Below are 16,194 nucleotides of genomic sequence, written 5' to 3'. Positions count from 1 at the left end.
CCCCTTTTCTCAACAGTGACAACTTATTGCCTTGGCTTGTTACTTCATCTGTTCAAAACCACCGTTGTGTTGCAACCTTTTCTTATCAATCTGGTTGATATTTTCGGTTTCATTTATAAATGGCAGTGGCCACAGTCATTGCATTATAGAACAGAGATAGTTATTTCTTCAAATTGACTTTGGTGTCACCTAAGATTTTCTTTGGCATTATTGGCGTATTCATTGCCACCAGCTGCATGCAACACTTGGTTATATAGTGATATATAACTAAGGCATGGCAAGGCTCGTGATCACAATAAAAAAAAATCACCTGTTTCGCTTTTTATGGGAAAACATAAATGTTTAGTTATGGTTCAATCAAACCTATCAAAGTTAAAAAATACATGTTCATCTCTTTGGATGCACTATGTAAACACAAAACTTTATAGAAAGACAATGCTGAAGATTTTGGCATCAATAAAATGTATGTATGAAACATGGCAAATAATATCAGGATACTGGATTGTTAGATTTTTCTTATCATACCTGCCCGTTGTTAATTATTTGCGAAGGAGAGACAGAGTATGTCAGCCAGAAGTTCAATTACATTTCAACAAGAGTTCAACTACAAACAGATCTCAGATGGTTGTTTAAGGATCCAGCCATGATGAACTATAAACTGTGTTTTTATGGCACTGTGAATCAGCTGATGGTAGTCCATGGCTGTCGACCTTTAACCTCAAACTATCAAAACCAAAACCAACCATGTAACCTCTCTCTGTGATGAAACCCACAGGTAGTAAACAACTCCAAACTCAAATTTAAGCGCAGGATGTCACCTAAGCTACAGAGAGGATTTATTAATTAATTTATTAACACTGAATAATAATGACATGTTATTTATATAGTAAAAGGTACAAAAAGGCACGCACATCCAGCAGTGAAGGGTTAAAACCAGGTGCAGGACCGAAGTGCAACTAAGTAATAAAAAATAGAGTCCGCACACCGGCAGCTGCTCCCAAATATTTAATCGGAGACCACAAAAAAATGTGTCACCTGACACATCATGTGATACATAGAAGAGTTAGAAGACATACAGTGCACTTGTTCGACCAGTATACACAATAATCAAATAGCAACTTGAATGTCTCAAAGGACAAGTAATATAACGACAGTTTTCAACTTGAATATCAGATAAACAAGGGTTATCAGGTATACACCGTCATAATGAAATGTAATATTAAGAAGAAAGTGTGATTTAACTATTACGAGGTGGTCTCTACTACTTTGAAATTGTGGTAGTAGTAAAAAAAGTATATGAATATACCACAGCTATGAAGAAAATGACACAGGACAGAGATAACTCTAGACAGAGCAATATTCATTACAATGTGGACATAATGAGATTAACACACACAAGCACACCTACAAAAGGACTACAAAAATGGCCACAAGTCATTATAGAATCTGATCCAGCTCTCACGTCTCTTGACACACCACCTCGGATCGTCTATAAGAGACCACCTAAATTAAGAAACCTGCTTGTGAGAGCCTACCTCCCACCTCCAGCCCAGCCCCACTTTTTACAGTCTATCCCTCACGGTAACTACAGATGCGGCAACTGCACACAGTGTAACTTCACACACAAAGCCACCACTTTTCCTCATCCACATACAGGAAAACCCTTTAACATCAAAGGAGTGATAACATGTAAAAGTAATAATGTCATCTATATGCTCAAATGTCTGTGTGGCCTCGCCTACATAGGCAAAACCACCAGACCACTTCAGACCAGAATCTCAGAACACAGATCCAACATCCGTAACAATGACATCAGAAGCCCAGTGGCTGTTCACTTCACATCAACTCTCTACTACTTAAAAGAGAGGCCTTTTGGATTTTCACCCTGGACACTCGAGCCCCAAAAGGGCTTGAACGAAGATTTTGACTTGCGACCATTTCTGTAGTCATTTTTGTAGTCCTTTTGTAGGTGTGCTTGTGTGTGTTAATCTCATTATGTCCACATTGTAATGAATATTGCTCTGTCTAGAGTTATCTCTGTCCTGTGTCATATTCTTCATTTTTGTTCACCCCCCTGCTGCTATGTTTCTTTTAATATTGTATTAATTTCTTTTAATGCAAGTTATTGGAACTGCACTCGCCTCACCCACTGCTGCTGCATCGTATTTCTGTTTTAATCAGTGTTCTATGTTTTGTTATTAACATTTTTTTTTTTTTTTTTATACATATGGGGACCACAATGGAAATAAGCCCTAGGGCTTTATTGTGTTTTTATCCTCGGTGATTTCCTGTGATATTTGTTATTAACTTATTATGTTTGATATTTGGCAGGCTACTTGTCCACTTCTCCTTGTTCTTTTTATCTTATCACCAAATAAATTCATTCATTCATTCATTCAAGCTGTGGTATCTTCATCTACTTTTTTACTACTACCACAATTTCAAAGTAGTAGAGACCACCTCGTAATAGTTAAATCACACTTTCTTCTTAATATTACATTTCATTATGACGGTTTATACCTGATAACCTTTGTTTATGTGATATTCAAGTTGTTCTGAAAACTGCCGTTATACAGTATTACTTGTCCTTTGAGACATTCAAGTTTTGATATTGCCAGTTGCTATTTGATGATTGTGTATACTGGTCGAACAAGTGCACTGTATGTTTAACTCTTCTATGTATCACATGATGTGTCAGGTGACACATTTTTTGTGTGGTCCCCGATTAGATGTTATTTATATAGCACTTTCCAAAGAAGTAATTAAAGTAAGTCATTTAGAAACAGGTGTATATAGTCATTAAGGATGGTTGAAGCAAGGTTGGGATTGTTCAAAAGAGGCACTTAACATCTTTTAATAGCCAGAGACACAACCAGTGGTCAGGGGCCGATTTGCAGTAGAGCGAGAGTAGAGCCGGTCCTACAGTAGGCCTATATGACTTTGAGGAATTCAGTGGGTGTACAGTATCTCTAGTGGACTTGTGGATCTGATCGTGTGATATGGTATCTGTAAGTTCTAGAGACTAGAGAAACTGGTGTGAAGTGAATGAGCAGGTCCAAGTGAGTGACTGAGTAAACTCTCCAGCGTAAATTACTTTAGAAATCCCCCTGTTTATCAGTTATATCAGTACCATTTTGCACAGCAAGCCACGTGAAGAGACAGGAAACACACACACACACACACACACACACACACACACACACACACACACACACACACACACACACCAAACTAAAGCACGTAATCACACTTGATGGTGTTGAAAGATAAACGCATGTCATGTCTGGACTCAGTCAAGTAAAGTTACTTCTTGAATCATATGTAACCTATTGAATTAAGCCAGAACCTAAAGCTGGAATTGTACTTCCGCGATCGCCTCGACTTGGAGCCTTGCCGGGGGCAGCTGCTCCTCTACACTCGAACGTCAGCTTGACGAGGGGTCGCAGGGGAGGAGTCCCCAGCAAAATGAGTAAAATTGTGAGATTTCACTAGGATTTCAATGACTAGAAGTTAGCCCAAGGAGAGAATGTAGTGCATATACTTGCAGCTTTCACTCTCTCCTGTTATCTCCCCATCTACATCTATATTATACTCGCGCTGTTCGCGTCGGCTGCGTCGAGTCACATTTCCGAGGAGATGCACGCGGGTGCACCGCTCGGCGCATTCGGCGAGGGGTTTGACGCGGACCTATATCAAGGCTTTTACTGCTCCACATCATTATTGACTGGAATGGACTGCATACTGAAATGTATCAAATGTGTTCAAAAATACTCAAGAAAATGTGCACCACACCCTGGTTTGCCGCCACATCTCGGCCCCTCAACTGGCAGTACGATCGTGGGCCGCAGATCCTCCCCTTATTATATTAGTGAGATGTATGGTTAAAAAGAAAGCAGAAGTGCTGCATAATGGACACATAACAAAACGTATGTGCCAATGGGAGAGAATAGAGTGAAAACAGCCACAACATTTCTAATAAATGCCCGCTCACTGCACTCTTCTATGATGAGTGAAAATATATTGACATTTGAGTGTTAAAACATTCATCAGATAATCCTGATACCAAATATGCTGATGACACTCTTTATTTATTTTACCTTTGTAAAAGGCCTACTGTTCAGTATGTTCCTCACTGTAATGTACTACAAAATATTAATAGAAATACAAATGGTAATAGAAATAGTAATAATGGTAATAACAATAATAACACAATTATGATAATAATACTTTATTTGTACAGCAGAACAGTTTACAAATGGCTTACAAAGTACTCATGAATAAATTAAACAAGGAGGCACTAGGTACAAAATAAGAATACAGAGTTAAAGGAATGGAATATTTTATAAAACATTACAGTAGTAAAGAAAACATCACATAAAAAGCATATAGCCTAAAACCTATAGTAGGCTACAATAGGTTTTAAGATGTGATTTAAAAGATAGGAGTGTTAGATAGATTGATAATGTAGATAGATAGATAATTTTATTATTGTGTCACCCTCAGACAAACACAATGCCCCCAATAAAAACAAAGGTTGAGAACTAGTATGAGACACAAGAGTGTGTGATAAAAAATGTATAGAATATATATCTAAATAAACCTATATACAAATACACACATAAGTACATAGCCTATTTCACACTCATGAATGAACGTCTTCTATTGAGGATGAGGTGGAAAGCTTCGGCACATTTGTTAATAGAATATTTACCAGCTAAAACTATACACAATTTAAACAATCGTACTTGTTAAAATTTGCAACATAGTTTGAAAGTTGACAAAATAAATCAGAATGAATATCTGAATAGAGTTCACAGTGTGAGTACATGGCTTCTGATTGAATAGAACCATTATTACATAGGGCACAGAGGCATCTATCAGCTAGCTAGGGTGTTTGTGTACCTACCAGTTTATATAGCTAAAGGTGCAACTCCACATGTGAATTTAGCAAAGGCACTATGTGCTGCCTTGATAACATACTTTATGGCTCGGTATCAAAAGCAGTTTTAAATAGACAATGAGTATGCAGTTTGCTACCCTCACAGTTATTTATTAACTATAAGCATTTCTGTTCATCTCTCTGACACTGCAATGTCAAAATTGTTTAAGTCAGGGGTTTTCTGTCTGATGGCATTTATTAGTTTCTGACTGTGGGAAGGTGAGAAAAACAGTAAAATTCCCCAAAACTGCTGTATCTCTGAAGTTCAGAGATACAGAGATATTTCAGAGTCTGAACTATATTTAACCAAATCACACACATCTAGGCTTTTCTATGTGATCTCATTTTGATAACTAGTAATAACTAACTTCACTGAGCCTCCCCTGAAACTGCTCGGAGCCCCCCTGGGGATCGAGGCCCGCCTCCCACTTTGAAAACCTCTGGTTTTGAATAGACTATTAATATCCATGTGGGCAAGGAGGGACATATGCAACCAGCAGAACCTCCAACTCGGTCTCACTCTCAACTCGTCAAATACATTCAGTCAGGAACTCTTGCCGTCCCTTGCCTGGTGCCTTAGGGTGAAGGGGTGGGATTGGTGGACCTGTAGCGCGTGTTCAACTCCGGAGTGAGGCATGTCATGTTTTTACTTAAAATTTGAACCCTAACATAACCATAACTAAGTTGTTTTAGTTTCCTAAACAACATCATCAATGGAATGTTAACCATAGCAATATACCAGAAAGTAGAACCCAAATGACCCTTGTTTGTGTGCTGTGATTGGCTACTTATGTAGCTAACCCTGATTGGTTGTTTTTTGTCAGACCTACAACCAAAATTAGAATGAAATAATATTGCCTACTGCAGCTTTAACTGGCGAGTCGAGTGACAAGCCACACCTCCCACGACACGTTACCGGGCCGAACTGGGCCGGCAGCCGCGAGTCACAGGAGACAAGGCTCCCTCACTACCGGGCCGACTGGGTGGTCATGCCGGTCTGGAACATAATCCATGTTGGTGAAAAATGAGAAGAAAGGAGTATGTTATAAAGTGACGGAAAGGAGTCCTTACCAAACGTCAGTATTTGACGGGTTGGGAGTCAGAATGTCAACCTCAGCAGTTCTGCCTACACTGTAAATACTGAGGAGTTTATCTCTTCACCACCTTGGCGTACACACAGTCATCCTCAGTCTGTTGGGCAGGCAGGCTGCCTGCGCCCCCCCGACACCTTGACCTCCCCGTACTCCACCTCTGCCTGGGCCTTGGCTGGCTTCCTGCGCCCCTCCAACACCTTCACCTCCCCGTACTCCACCTCTGCCTGGGCCTTGGCTGGCTTCCTGCGCCCCTCCAACACTTTCACCTCCCCGTACTCCACCTCCGCCTGGGCATTGGCTGACTTCCTGCGCCCCTCCAACACCTTCACCTCCCCATACTCCACCTCCGCCTGGGCCTCTGCAGGCTGCCTGGGACCCCCTGACACCTTCACCTGGCCGTACTCCACCTCCATGTGGGCCTTTTCCTTCCGTGACCTCCCCTGGCGCTGCACGATCTGGATGTCACCATAGATCACGTCTTCACTCTCTGTGGAGAGGAGGAACAGAGGTTAGTCAGGCTAAAACATGTCACATGAAACATGGCCTGATCACAAAGGTCCAGTGTCAGCAGGAAAAGGTGTTGAATGTGTTCAGACACTCAGCACATCTGGGGATAAACTGCCTGCCTTATATCATTAGCAATGACAGACATACACGTACAGTACACACCATACTGTGAATACAAAGAGACACGTACACACCATACTGTGAATACAAAGAGACATGTACACACCATACTGTGAATACAAAGATACACGTACACACCATACTGTGAATACAAAGAGACACGTACACACCATACTGTGAATACAAAGAGCAAATTCTCAAGTTCCTTACTTGTGACTACTTCCTTCTTTTTAGTCAGAACACAGCAGACTCCCACCACAACCGCTAAGAGAATGATCAGCGCCGTCAGAGCACCAGCGATGGGCCCAATAAGTCCTGTTCAAATGACAAGAGATGACATACGGTGTTATCCTGCTGATCACTAAATGTGCTGCCAGGAGATGCAAAGAGAAATAGGAAAAGGAAATGACATCATGGTGAATGAATCATCACTTACTAATAATGTACCATGGGCTGCCTGTGGGTTTGAGAGCCTCGGTTGTTTGATTGGAGGATATGATGTGAGTGGAGGGTTTAACGGACTCTGTCGTGCCAGTCTTCTTACCCGTGGTGGTGCTGGTGGTCTCAGTTGAAGTTTCTTTGGGCGTGGTTGCAGCTGTTGTTGACTTAGGACACTGGACCTTGTCTTTACGCACCACCTGCTCTACCTGTGTCCCATTTAAGGTGCAGATATCCCACACGAAGCCTGTGGGCAAATACGATAGGCATGTCATCATAATCATCTGTGTCACTTTCATCAACATCACACTTTTTCATATGTTCTGCCTCAGCCTCACCTTCACAGAGTGATATAATCTTGCTTGCAGTGTCATTATTGACATTATTCTTGACCAAGCAGACAAGTTGTCCTGTCACGCCTGGGTTCAGAGTGATGATGTTGTGAGTGATGATGTTGTTTGTTGTGTTATGACCAGAGACGAGCTCTGTGTCCATCAGTGTGCGTCCGTCCAGAGTCCAGCTGTACTGACGACTGTCCCCCGTCTCAGAGGAGCAGGACACATTCACCTCTCCCTGGGACAGACACTCATCAGTCAGCTGGGCAGCAGACACAGGCGCTGAGGGAAATGGACTTAAATGAGTTTGGAAATTGCAGAATATTTTGTCAATGCAATTTCTTTGAGTTGTATGGTGTAAGTCAGTATGTCATCACTGTTGTGTGAAAACCTTTGTCTCCAAAATAATCAACTTTTCAGGAACTCATAAAAACAGCATTGTTCGAGCTTGACCACTGTGTATTTTTGAGTTTATCCAATGTTTCATAAAACCCAATAGGTATGAGAATTTTCCCAACCTACAAAAAACAACATCCAAGATGTAGGTGTGTAGCCCTCACCAACAAGACAGGGACAGTGCCTCAATTTCACCAATTTATTTTGACCATCAAACATTTGATTTTTGATGGTCAAAATAAATTGGTGAAATTGAGTCACTGTCTGTCTGTCCCTGTCTTTCTTCAACTTGGCGCTATCCATACATCCTTGGATGTTTTTTGTAGTGTAGAAAAGGGTCCATAATGGCCCACCGCCATGCCTGTTCTTGGGGCAGTCGATGCCCACGAGCCGGCGCGCCAACGACGTAATGATGATGACATCATCAATGATGACGTCAGAGTTCACCTGTGAGGTCACCGGCGACGTCAGGCGGTCTAGGCTGACTGTGATGGCAGATGGGACTTTACGGGGTCACCGATGATGTCATAGCATAGAGTTCACCTGTGAGGTCATCGGCGATGTCAGACATAACATATATATACAAGGTGCTCTGTGACGCTCTATCCGGTATTCTTACTTCCTCTCTATTCTACTTCACAATGTCTTCCCTTACCACGACAAAATCCGAACCCGAGCTGAATCCTGGCTGTCTTACAACCAGCCAGGCCCTGGTGACCGACTGCCTTACAACCAGCCAGGTCACGAGTATTCCTTCAACCGCGTCCGAGGATCGACATCTCTGTGGTTCTGATCGACCACGGCCCGTGAGCCCTCATCTACGATCCAGCACACTTCACGAGGCAAGCCCACAAGCTTCGCTACAAATTGGTCCTTCGAGCCGGATCAGAGGACTTGCGACGCTCAGAGATGGAGCAGGAGTCAGGTGAGCTCGCTCTGGTCACGGCACCTCGCCGACCAGAGGAGCAATCCTTTCCCCACCAGATCGAATCTGGATACAGCAGGAGTAGTACTCAGGGGCCAGACCCCCTACACTCCCACCAGACGATCCGATCGGGGCAGGAGCTCACCCGCAGCCACCACCGACTCCGTGCTCAGGTAGCACAAATTGAGGCCGATTTAGACCAGATAAGGGCTGAGTTTATGGCAGATGAAGCTGCAGAGAACTGTATGGAGCTCCTATGGATCAAGGCCAGAGCCCTACCGGCCCTTGGCCATGCTAGCGCTAGGAGGAAGGCACAGCAAGCAACATCTCATGAAGAGATCCTAAGGATGGAAGCCGTAATGGCGCAGGGCTATGCTAGGTTCCAGGCCAAGGCCCTCCAAGCTAGAGAGCAGATAACCCGCCGCCTGGATAGAAGCCGACACCTGCTGAGCCAAGCTGAGCAGGAGCCCCGGAGGGCGCCACCCACTTCACCGGTGGCCACACCCCGGCTGAACATTTCACCCGTGCCCCGTACCTCCCACGACCAGGGTCAGGTCAGCACGGCGGCTCCAGAGCCAACGACCCAAACTACGGAATCCACTGTTCCAGCGCCAATGCCACCAACACTCCCACCTAGGACAGAGATTGCCGACCCTGAGCATGCAATAGAGTGCAACGGGGCGGCCGAGCCCGCCACCGGGATACACCAGACTCAGGGAGGCATGGCGAACGCTGAGACCAACAGCCTGGGGCACAGTCAGCCGGCCGGCATCAATCATTCCCACAAGATAGCCGGACACGACCGCTGGGACCCCCCCAGAGGACGGGACCAGCCATCTCAACTACCTATTCCCAGAATTCACCTCCTGGCCCTGCCCGGGCTCATGGAGACAACTCCAGCCAAGGCCTCCAGGGAGGCCAACAAGTCCGAGCAAGTGGAACAAGTGGACATGCCTTTGCGAACGGCGAGGCAGGAGCCCCAGACGCTTCACGGGGCGGCCGTCCCCCTCATCGTCTCGCCGGCAATTTGCCCAGAGCAGACCTATTGCACCAAGAGAGCCTTTACGGAACCGAACCTTGGTCTAGGCGAGCAACCTTACCCCATCACCGCCCTGCAGCAGGAATCCCGCCCGAGGAATTTGCCCCTCCATCAGTTCGGGAGGATCCATCTTGTCCTGCTCATACAGCACCTATGGAAATGGGAACCAGGCTGGGATGATCCAGTCCTACCTGAGACACTGCTGCAGGCCTGGGAAGAGTGGGAGGACGAGCCACCGCAATCACAGGTAGCTGTTGTGGTCGACATTGCGCGGGGAAGGCCCCTTCCCGCACTCACCACCAGCAGTCGGGGTTGCGGATCCCCCTTCCCTCTTCTCAGCCCAGATCGCTGGCCAGAGACACCCCGACTCCACACGACCGCGGATAAGAGCGAGGAGTTGAAGCCAAGTTACGGTGGCCTCAGGTCGGCTCCCCCCATGCCGGAGGAGTGTACGACCTTCGGTGCCCTCAGTGAGGATGCCACACCGGCGCTCCACGGGGCGGCCAACGAGGCACTAGGGGCAGAGGCCTCCCTCCAACGAGGGCAGACAAACTGCTTCCTCACCGACCCTAGGCCGCTGAGGTTCCTCAACTGGAAACTCAAGCCACCAGAACCAGAGGCTCCTCACTACCGCAGTAGCTGGGTAGACCCCCGGCTCCTGAGCGGCTCCCGCGCTGACCTCACGCCGCTGAGGTTCCTCAACTGGAAACTCAAGCCACCAGAACCAGAGGCTCCTCACTACCGCAGTAGCTGGGTAGACCCCCTGCTCCTGAGCGGCTCCCGCGCTGACCTCACGCCGCTGAGTTTCCTCAAATGGAAACTCAAGCCCCCAGAGGCCACTACAGCTCACTACAGCAGTTGCTGGATAGACCCCCAGCTCCCACACACATCCTGGCCAACGAGGACAGTCACCAACTCTTGGCTCTTGTGATGTACGGGACTGGACAACAACGTGTAGACCCGTACCTACACCCGACCGGTCGCCAAGCGGACCACAGCCCCCCTCACTGCCAGAATAATCAACCAAGCCCTGCCTATACCAGGTGGGACTGGAGGGCCATTCCGGCCATTTCTGGAAGAATACAGATTCCCCACAGGAATCTGGGAGCAGCTGTAGAAAAGGGTCCATAATGGCCCACCGCCAGGCCTGTTCTTGGGGCAGTCGATGCCCACGAGCCGGCGCGCCAACGACGTAATGATGATGACATCATCAATGATGACGTCAGAGTTCACCTGTGAGGTCACCGGCGACGTCAGGCGGTCTAGGCTGACTGTGATGGCAGACGGGACTTTACGGGGTCACCGATGATGTCATAGCATAGAGTTCACCTGTGAGGTCATCGGCGATGTCAGACATAACATATACAAGGTGCTCTGTGACGCTCTATCCGGTATTCTTACTTCCTCTCTATTCTACTTCACAATGTCTTCCCTTACCACAACCAAATCCGAACCCGAGCTGAATCCTGGCTGTCTTACAACCAGCCAGGCCCTGGTGACCGACTGCCTTACAACCAGCCAGGTCACGAGTGGTATTCCTTCAACCCCGTCCGAGGATCGACATCTCTGTGGTTCTGATTGACCACGGCCCGTGAGCCCTCATCTACGATCCAGCACACTTCACGAGGCAAGCCCACAAGCTTCGCTACATGTAGTATATGTTTTTTGGGAGGGAATAGCACCACAGTAAGAGTTCCATTCTGGGAAAGCGTGTCCAGCTCCTCCACAATTTCCCCAATTATACTCACATAATCCTTTGATTAAAGTGAAAACATGAAAATCACCAACATTATATTAACAACGTTTTCAAACAACAGTGAGGTACAACTGTATTTTTGTCATGAAGTCTTCTCTTTGTAGCATTTCATCTAAGCAACAGTGTTTCTATTGGTGTGCATTTGTTTGCAAATGGTAAAACATAATAGCTCACTCAACTACTTTAGTATTGTATAATTAGTTTTTAGTAATTTATCTGTAATTAAAATCCCATTACTGACACTATTATTTCTAGTTGTAATCACACATTATTGACACTTATATTACTAACAGACATTATTGTTTGTTCCCATAAGCCCAAACTGAGACTGCCTTCTACTTTCTGCTGGAAATGGCTATGAGACACTGGAATATGTGCTCTATTATCATTATTACTAATCTCTCCAACAATTCATTAAAGTGCTTATTTACCTTGTATGGACATGTTTAGTTTCCATATTCTCATTGAAGATCCATTTGAATTAAAAATATTAAGGGTATATTCAGCACTGTCATTGTAGCTGAGGTTACTTATCCTAAATGTTCCATTACTCTGAGTAAAGGAGGATCCGTTTGTTAACTCATTATTCACAATCTTATTTTTTTTCACGTTGAGAACTTTGACTGTATCTTTATAAAATGTATAGCTGAAGTCTAGTTTGGTCTCATTGACCAGCCGGATAACCACAGTTCCTCCCAGAGCACCGTAACACGACCCATTCTGTCTGCCATCACAGTAGGTTTCCACACCTGGAAATAAAAAAAAGTAAATATCACAATCTGGATCCCTTTCTTACAATGCCAGCAGCAACATTAATGACCGCTGTGCCAGATGTGCCATATTAATGTATTGAATATGAAGGTATAGAGATATATCTGTGAATAATAGGTGTAACTGACTCTTTGAGACCACAGTATGCAGACAGAAGATTATTCTTGTGCAATGCACAGACAATACAAACAGCAAACAAACAACAATACATCTATGACTGTGACAGTTCCTTTACATAATTCAATAACTGTAAATCACCACTCATACAGTTAGGCTATAGTGGTTTTGCTGCTGTTCAAATTGCTTGGTGGAAGAAGAATATATATTATTATTATTATTATTATTATTATTATTATTATTATTATTATTATTATTATTATTATTACCTTTACTACTACTACTACTACTACTACTACTACTACTACTACTACTACTACTACTACTACGTATTACATTTTTGACAGTTTAATGAAGTGACATTCTTTCATTTTTTACAGTGAGAATACATGTGAGTCGGAATCAAGTATGTGTCCATATAGGGGGAATAAAGTTGTGGTTTGAATGTAAGCCAGCTCTAACGTGCAGAGGAGGAAGGAAGAAAAGAACAGGTCCAGACAAAACCATATCACGCTAGACCACTGTCTGGCTCTGGTAGTTCCTGTGCTAGATTTGTACTCATGGCCATACTAATATGTTATTATGTTCTCAAAACTGTGATTCTCTATTACTATACCGTGTATGTGCATTGCTCAATGCTATTTTATAGACCCTTTTCACGGGGGCCATTTTGTGTAGAAAAGGCAGAATAAACATAGGTGCAAGCAAAACACTAATGAGGGTTGGAAACCCTCATTAGTGTTTTGCTTGCATCTGTGTTTACCCTGCCTTTTCGACACAAAATGGCCCCCCGTGAGAAGGGTCTATTATCCAATACTATTTTCATTGTAGTATACATTTTGTGATTGACTTAATCGTTGACCTGTTGTCAAATGTCAAGTTTCTGCCAGTATCATTAATGTGTAATGGGTTGTATAGCCTACAGGATATCTCAGTGCATACTTCTGTGAAATTAGTTCAAGTCCTGGACTACTACACCGTTTCTACTAAAAAAAAACACAGAATAAGTGAAGATTGTGAATACATTTATCGATTAGAGCGGGGGAGTCTCCAGGACAGACAGCTCATTTCAAGCCAGAAAAGCTCATTCACCTTCATTACTGAATATGAGATCAAGACTATACTGTAGGTCTACTGTACTCATAACTATACTTGATCAATAATTATCTTGTATTTGTGTTCACTCAAGACTATGGATTACTGGTTCAACAGAAAACAGTTTATTCACACAATCTAAATCATGAATATTAATGTGTTGAATATTGAAAGAGCTCCTCACCATGAGAGACTCCCAGTAGCACCATCATCAACAGTCCGATCACAGCCTCCATGTCTCTTCTCTGTCCCTCAGCTGAGCCAACATGCAGACCCTGACAAGCCTGATGTGTTGCACTGTTATATGGTCACCTCTGCTGCTGAGCAGAAGTTATTAATTGTCTAACCATGGAAAATGATGCAGCAGGCCTATTTATACAGGTGGAGAGAATAAAAGGGAAGTCTCACTTCAGCATTCACAGGCAATTATGACCAATTGGCTTTGAGTGTGTATCAGGGTGAGAAGTTCTTCATTTCAGGGGCAAGGCCATCTGGCCTTCGGTGTCGCAATTCTTTTAGGGCACAAGACCACATGCCAGTAACTTGACGCTAAAAATAAAGGAGGCACCCACATCCAACACAGTTAGGGTGGGTGCTGGATCTGAAAGCGTCTGAAGAAGAGCCGACCGGCTCGAAACGTCACGCATGATTTAAAAAGAAAATAAAAATACTACACGGGAGCTCCAGTGGTGGGCGGATCCATTATTTCTCTTGTAAGTAACCTGACGCTGCCAGATGGATTCTCTCGCAAATCTCGCGAGAGAATCCAGCTTGCTTGCAAGGTAACCTCGCGTCACCAGGCTCTTCTAATCTCAGCGAGAAAGAGCCTGGCCTCCGTTTACAAGTGATTTTGTCACCCTGCCTGTTTCCAGCCTAGAGCCCGCCCTAGACAGGAAACAAGCAGCGGAAATAGCTCGTTCACTTGAGAATCAGACACAGCGAATAAGAAAATAAAACGGCAAACAACAAAACAAAAGATGTAACCGAACAAAGTTTTTAAAGAAGTTATTGTAGAAACATCGCGGATTCACAATATCACATAATTTAAGCCAATACAGAAGCTTTACTTTTCAAACAAATGGCCAGTTGATGGATTTGTCTGTCCGCTGTTATCGATAATGTTGGATCAAACTACAACAGTTGAAATCCAAAGGCATCTCTGCTGCCTGTGCTGGGAAAGACATGGACATTGATCATAAGATTTCACATGGCGAGTACTCCATTGTCTTTGGCTCTCCAGAAACCTTCCTCAGCAGTGACTCGAAATGTGCTAACGCTACTAATACAACTTGTGTTGTTGTTCTTTTTTATCAGGCTAACGCGTCAAGCTAACGGCAACAAAGACATTTTTTGCGCACTTATTTCCGGTATTGTTTCCTGTTGCCTTTTTTTACGCCCCCATGACAAAAAGCGGTGTAAAGGGTGCCCAGACTACTTGCAAGGTTAACACGCCAGGGCACAAAGGCAATTGCTCTATTGACATCGTGAATAGCGATTTTTCTGAAATGTGTTAAAATGAGCCAATGACACATGCTTTGCATAGAGCTAAACTGAGACCACTGATGCTTTTCAAGCAGCTGACAGTAGCAGGCTGGTAGCAGGGCACTGCCAAGGTGACCTTAGGGATCTCAGGGCATCACGGCCAGAGGGAGGGGCAATGGCGGCCATGTCCTCCATGTAATTCCCACCCTGGTGTGTATATAGACTGAATGGAAGAGAGGGGTGTATTCTTCCTTCAGAGCAAAAGAGGATTTGAGCTGGACAGCTGAGTGCCTGTATAATATGGCAGCAAGCAAAAAATAATAATATATATATTTCTAGATGTGACTACTATATAGCTAGGACCTTTTCCATAACAAACCAATCAATCTTAGGCCTATATTTTGTCAGTCAGTCAAGGCATTTATGTCATACTGTATGCAAAAAAAAGTTTCCCCGTACAATTAAATTCTTTCTTTGTCTTCCACTATCAAGAAACAGAAGATATAAAAAGAGATTTTTTTTTAATCAATTATTTATTAAAATACATTTTAACATACAAGAACAACACAATAAGCCACAAACATCTACAAAGAACACGAAATACAAATACAAATACATACATAGGGTATATGAGCTCCAGGGTCCTAAAGACAGTGTTCTGCATGCAGTGAAACAATGTTATTCTTGCCTTTTTTGTTTCCCTATTTCTGCACACTGTGGTGTCAAAACAGTAGGGATGTCACAAAATATCGTCCCACGATATATTGCGATAGCAAAACGTGACATTATGTATTGTTGAGATTAAATCTCATATCGCGAGAAAAAGAAGCTGAACATGGTGGCACTGATCTGCATCTGATTACATCCTCGCTCTCCTTTTCATTGCTTTGTTTGAACAGACGAGGGATGTTACAGACACGGAGGATGAACATGGTGAAATTACTCAAATTAGCGTGGAGGATGCCCCCTCAACTTATAAATCGATCGCAAAAAAATATTGTTAAAATATCGTATCGTATCGTTATCGTGAACCCAATATTGTGTATCGTATCGTATCGTGAACTGAGTGTATCGTGACACCCCTCCAAAACAGTCATGGAATTGTATAATTTGAGTATGGCTACAAGGCTGAGACTCCTGTGAATCCAAAGAGCATAATCACATTAATGTGTGATGAAAT

The 16,194-nt window shown here is 43.9% G+C and overlaps 1 protein-coding gene across 1 annotated transcript; it reads right to left on the bottom strand.

Moving 5' to 3' along the window:
- Positions 1–6,125: 6,125 nt before the first annotated feature.
- On the bottom strand, positions 6,126–13,837 carry LOC310790820 (uncharacterized protein; the record flags this gene model as incomplete). The annotated part of the gene is made up of 6 exons (XM_083652531.1): positions 13,717–13,837; positions 11,981–12,298; positions 7,437–7,715; positions 7,205–7,345; positions 6,871–6,975; positions 6,126–6,520 (listed from the first exon to the last, which is right to left on the bottom strand). The coding sequence occupies exons 1-6, from the start codon at positions 13,766–13,768 to the stop codon at positions 6,126–6,128; spliced, it is 1,290 nt and encodes a 429-aa protein (XP_083508657.1). The 5' UTR covers positions 13,769–13,837.
- Between the last annotated feature and the right edge of the window lie 2,357 nt (positions 13,838–16,194).

This window comes from Poromitra crassiceps, assembly GCF_964638095.1.
Source record: "Poromitra crassiceps genome assembly, chromosome: 15".
NCBI lineage: Eukaryota > Metazoa > Chordata > Actinopteri > Beryciformes > Melamphaidae > Poromitra > Poromitra crassiceps.
Note: the sequence above shows the minus strand (reverse complement) of the source record. Positions and strands in the feature narration are given on the sequence as shown.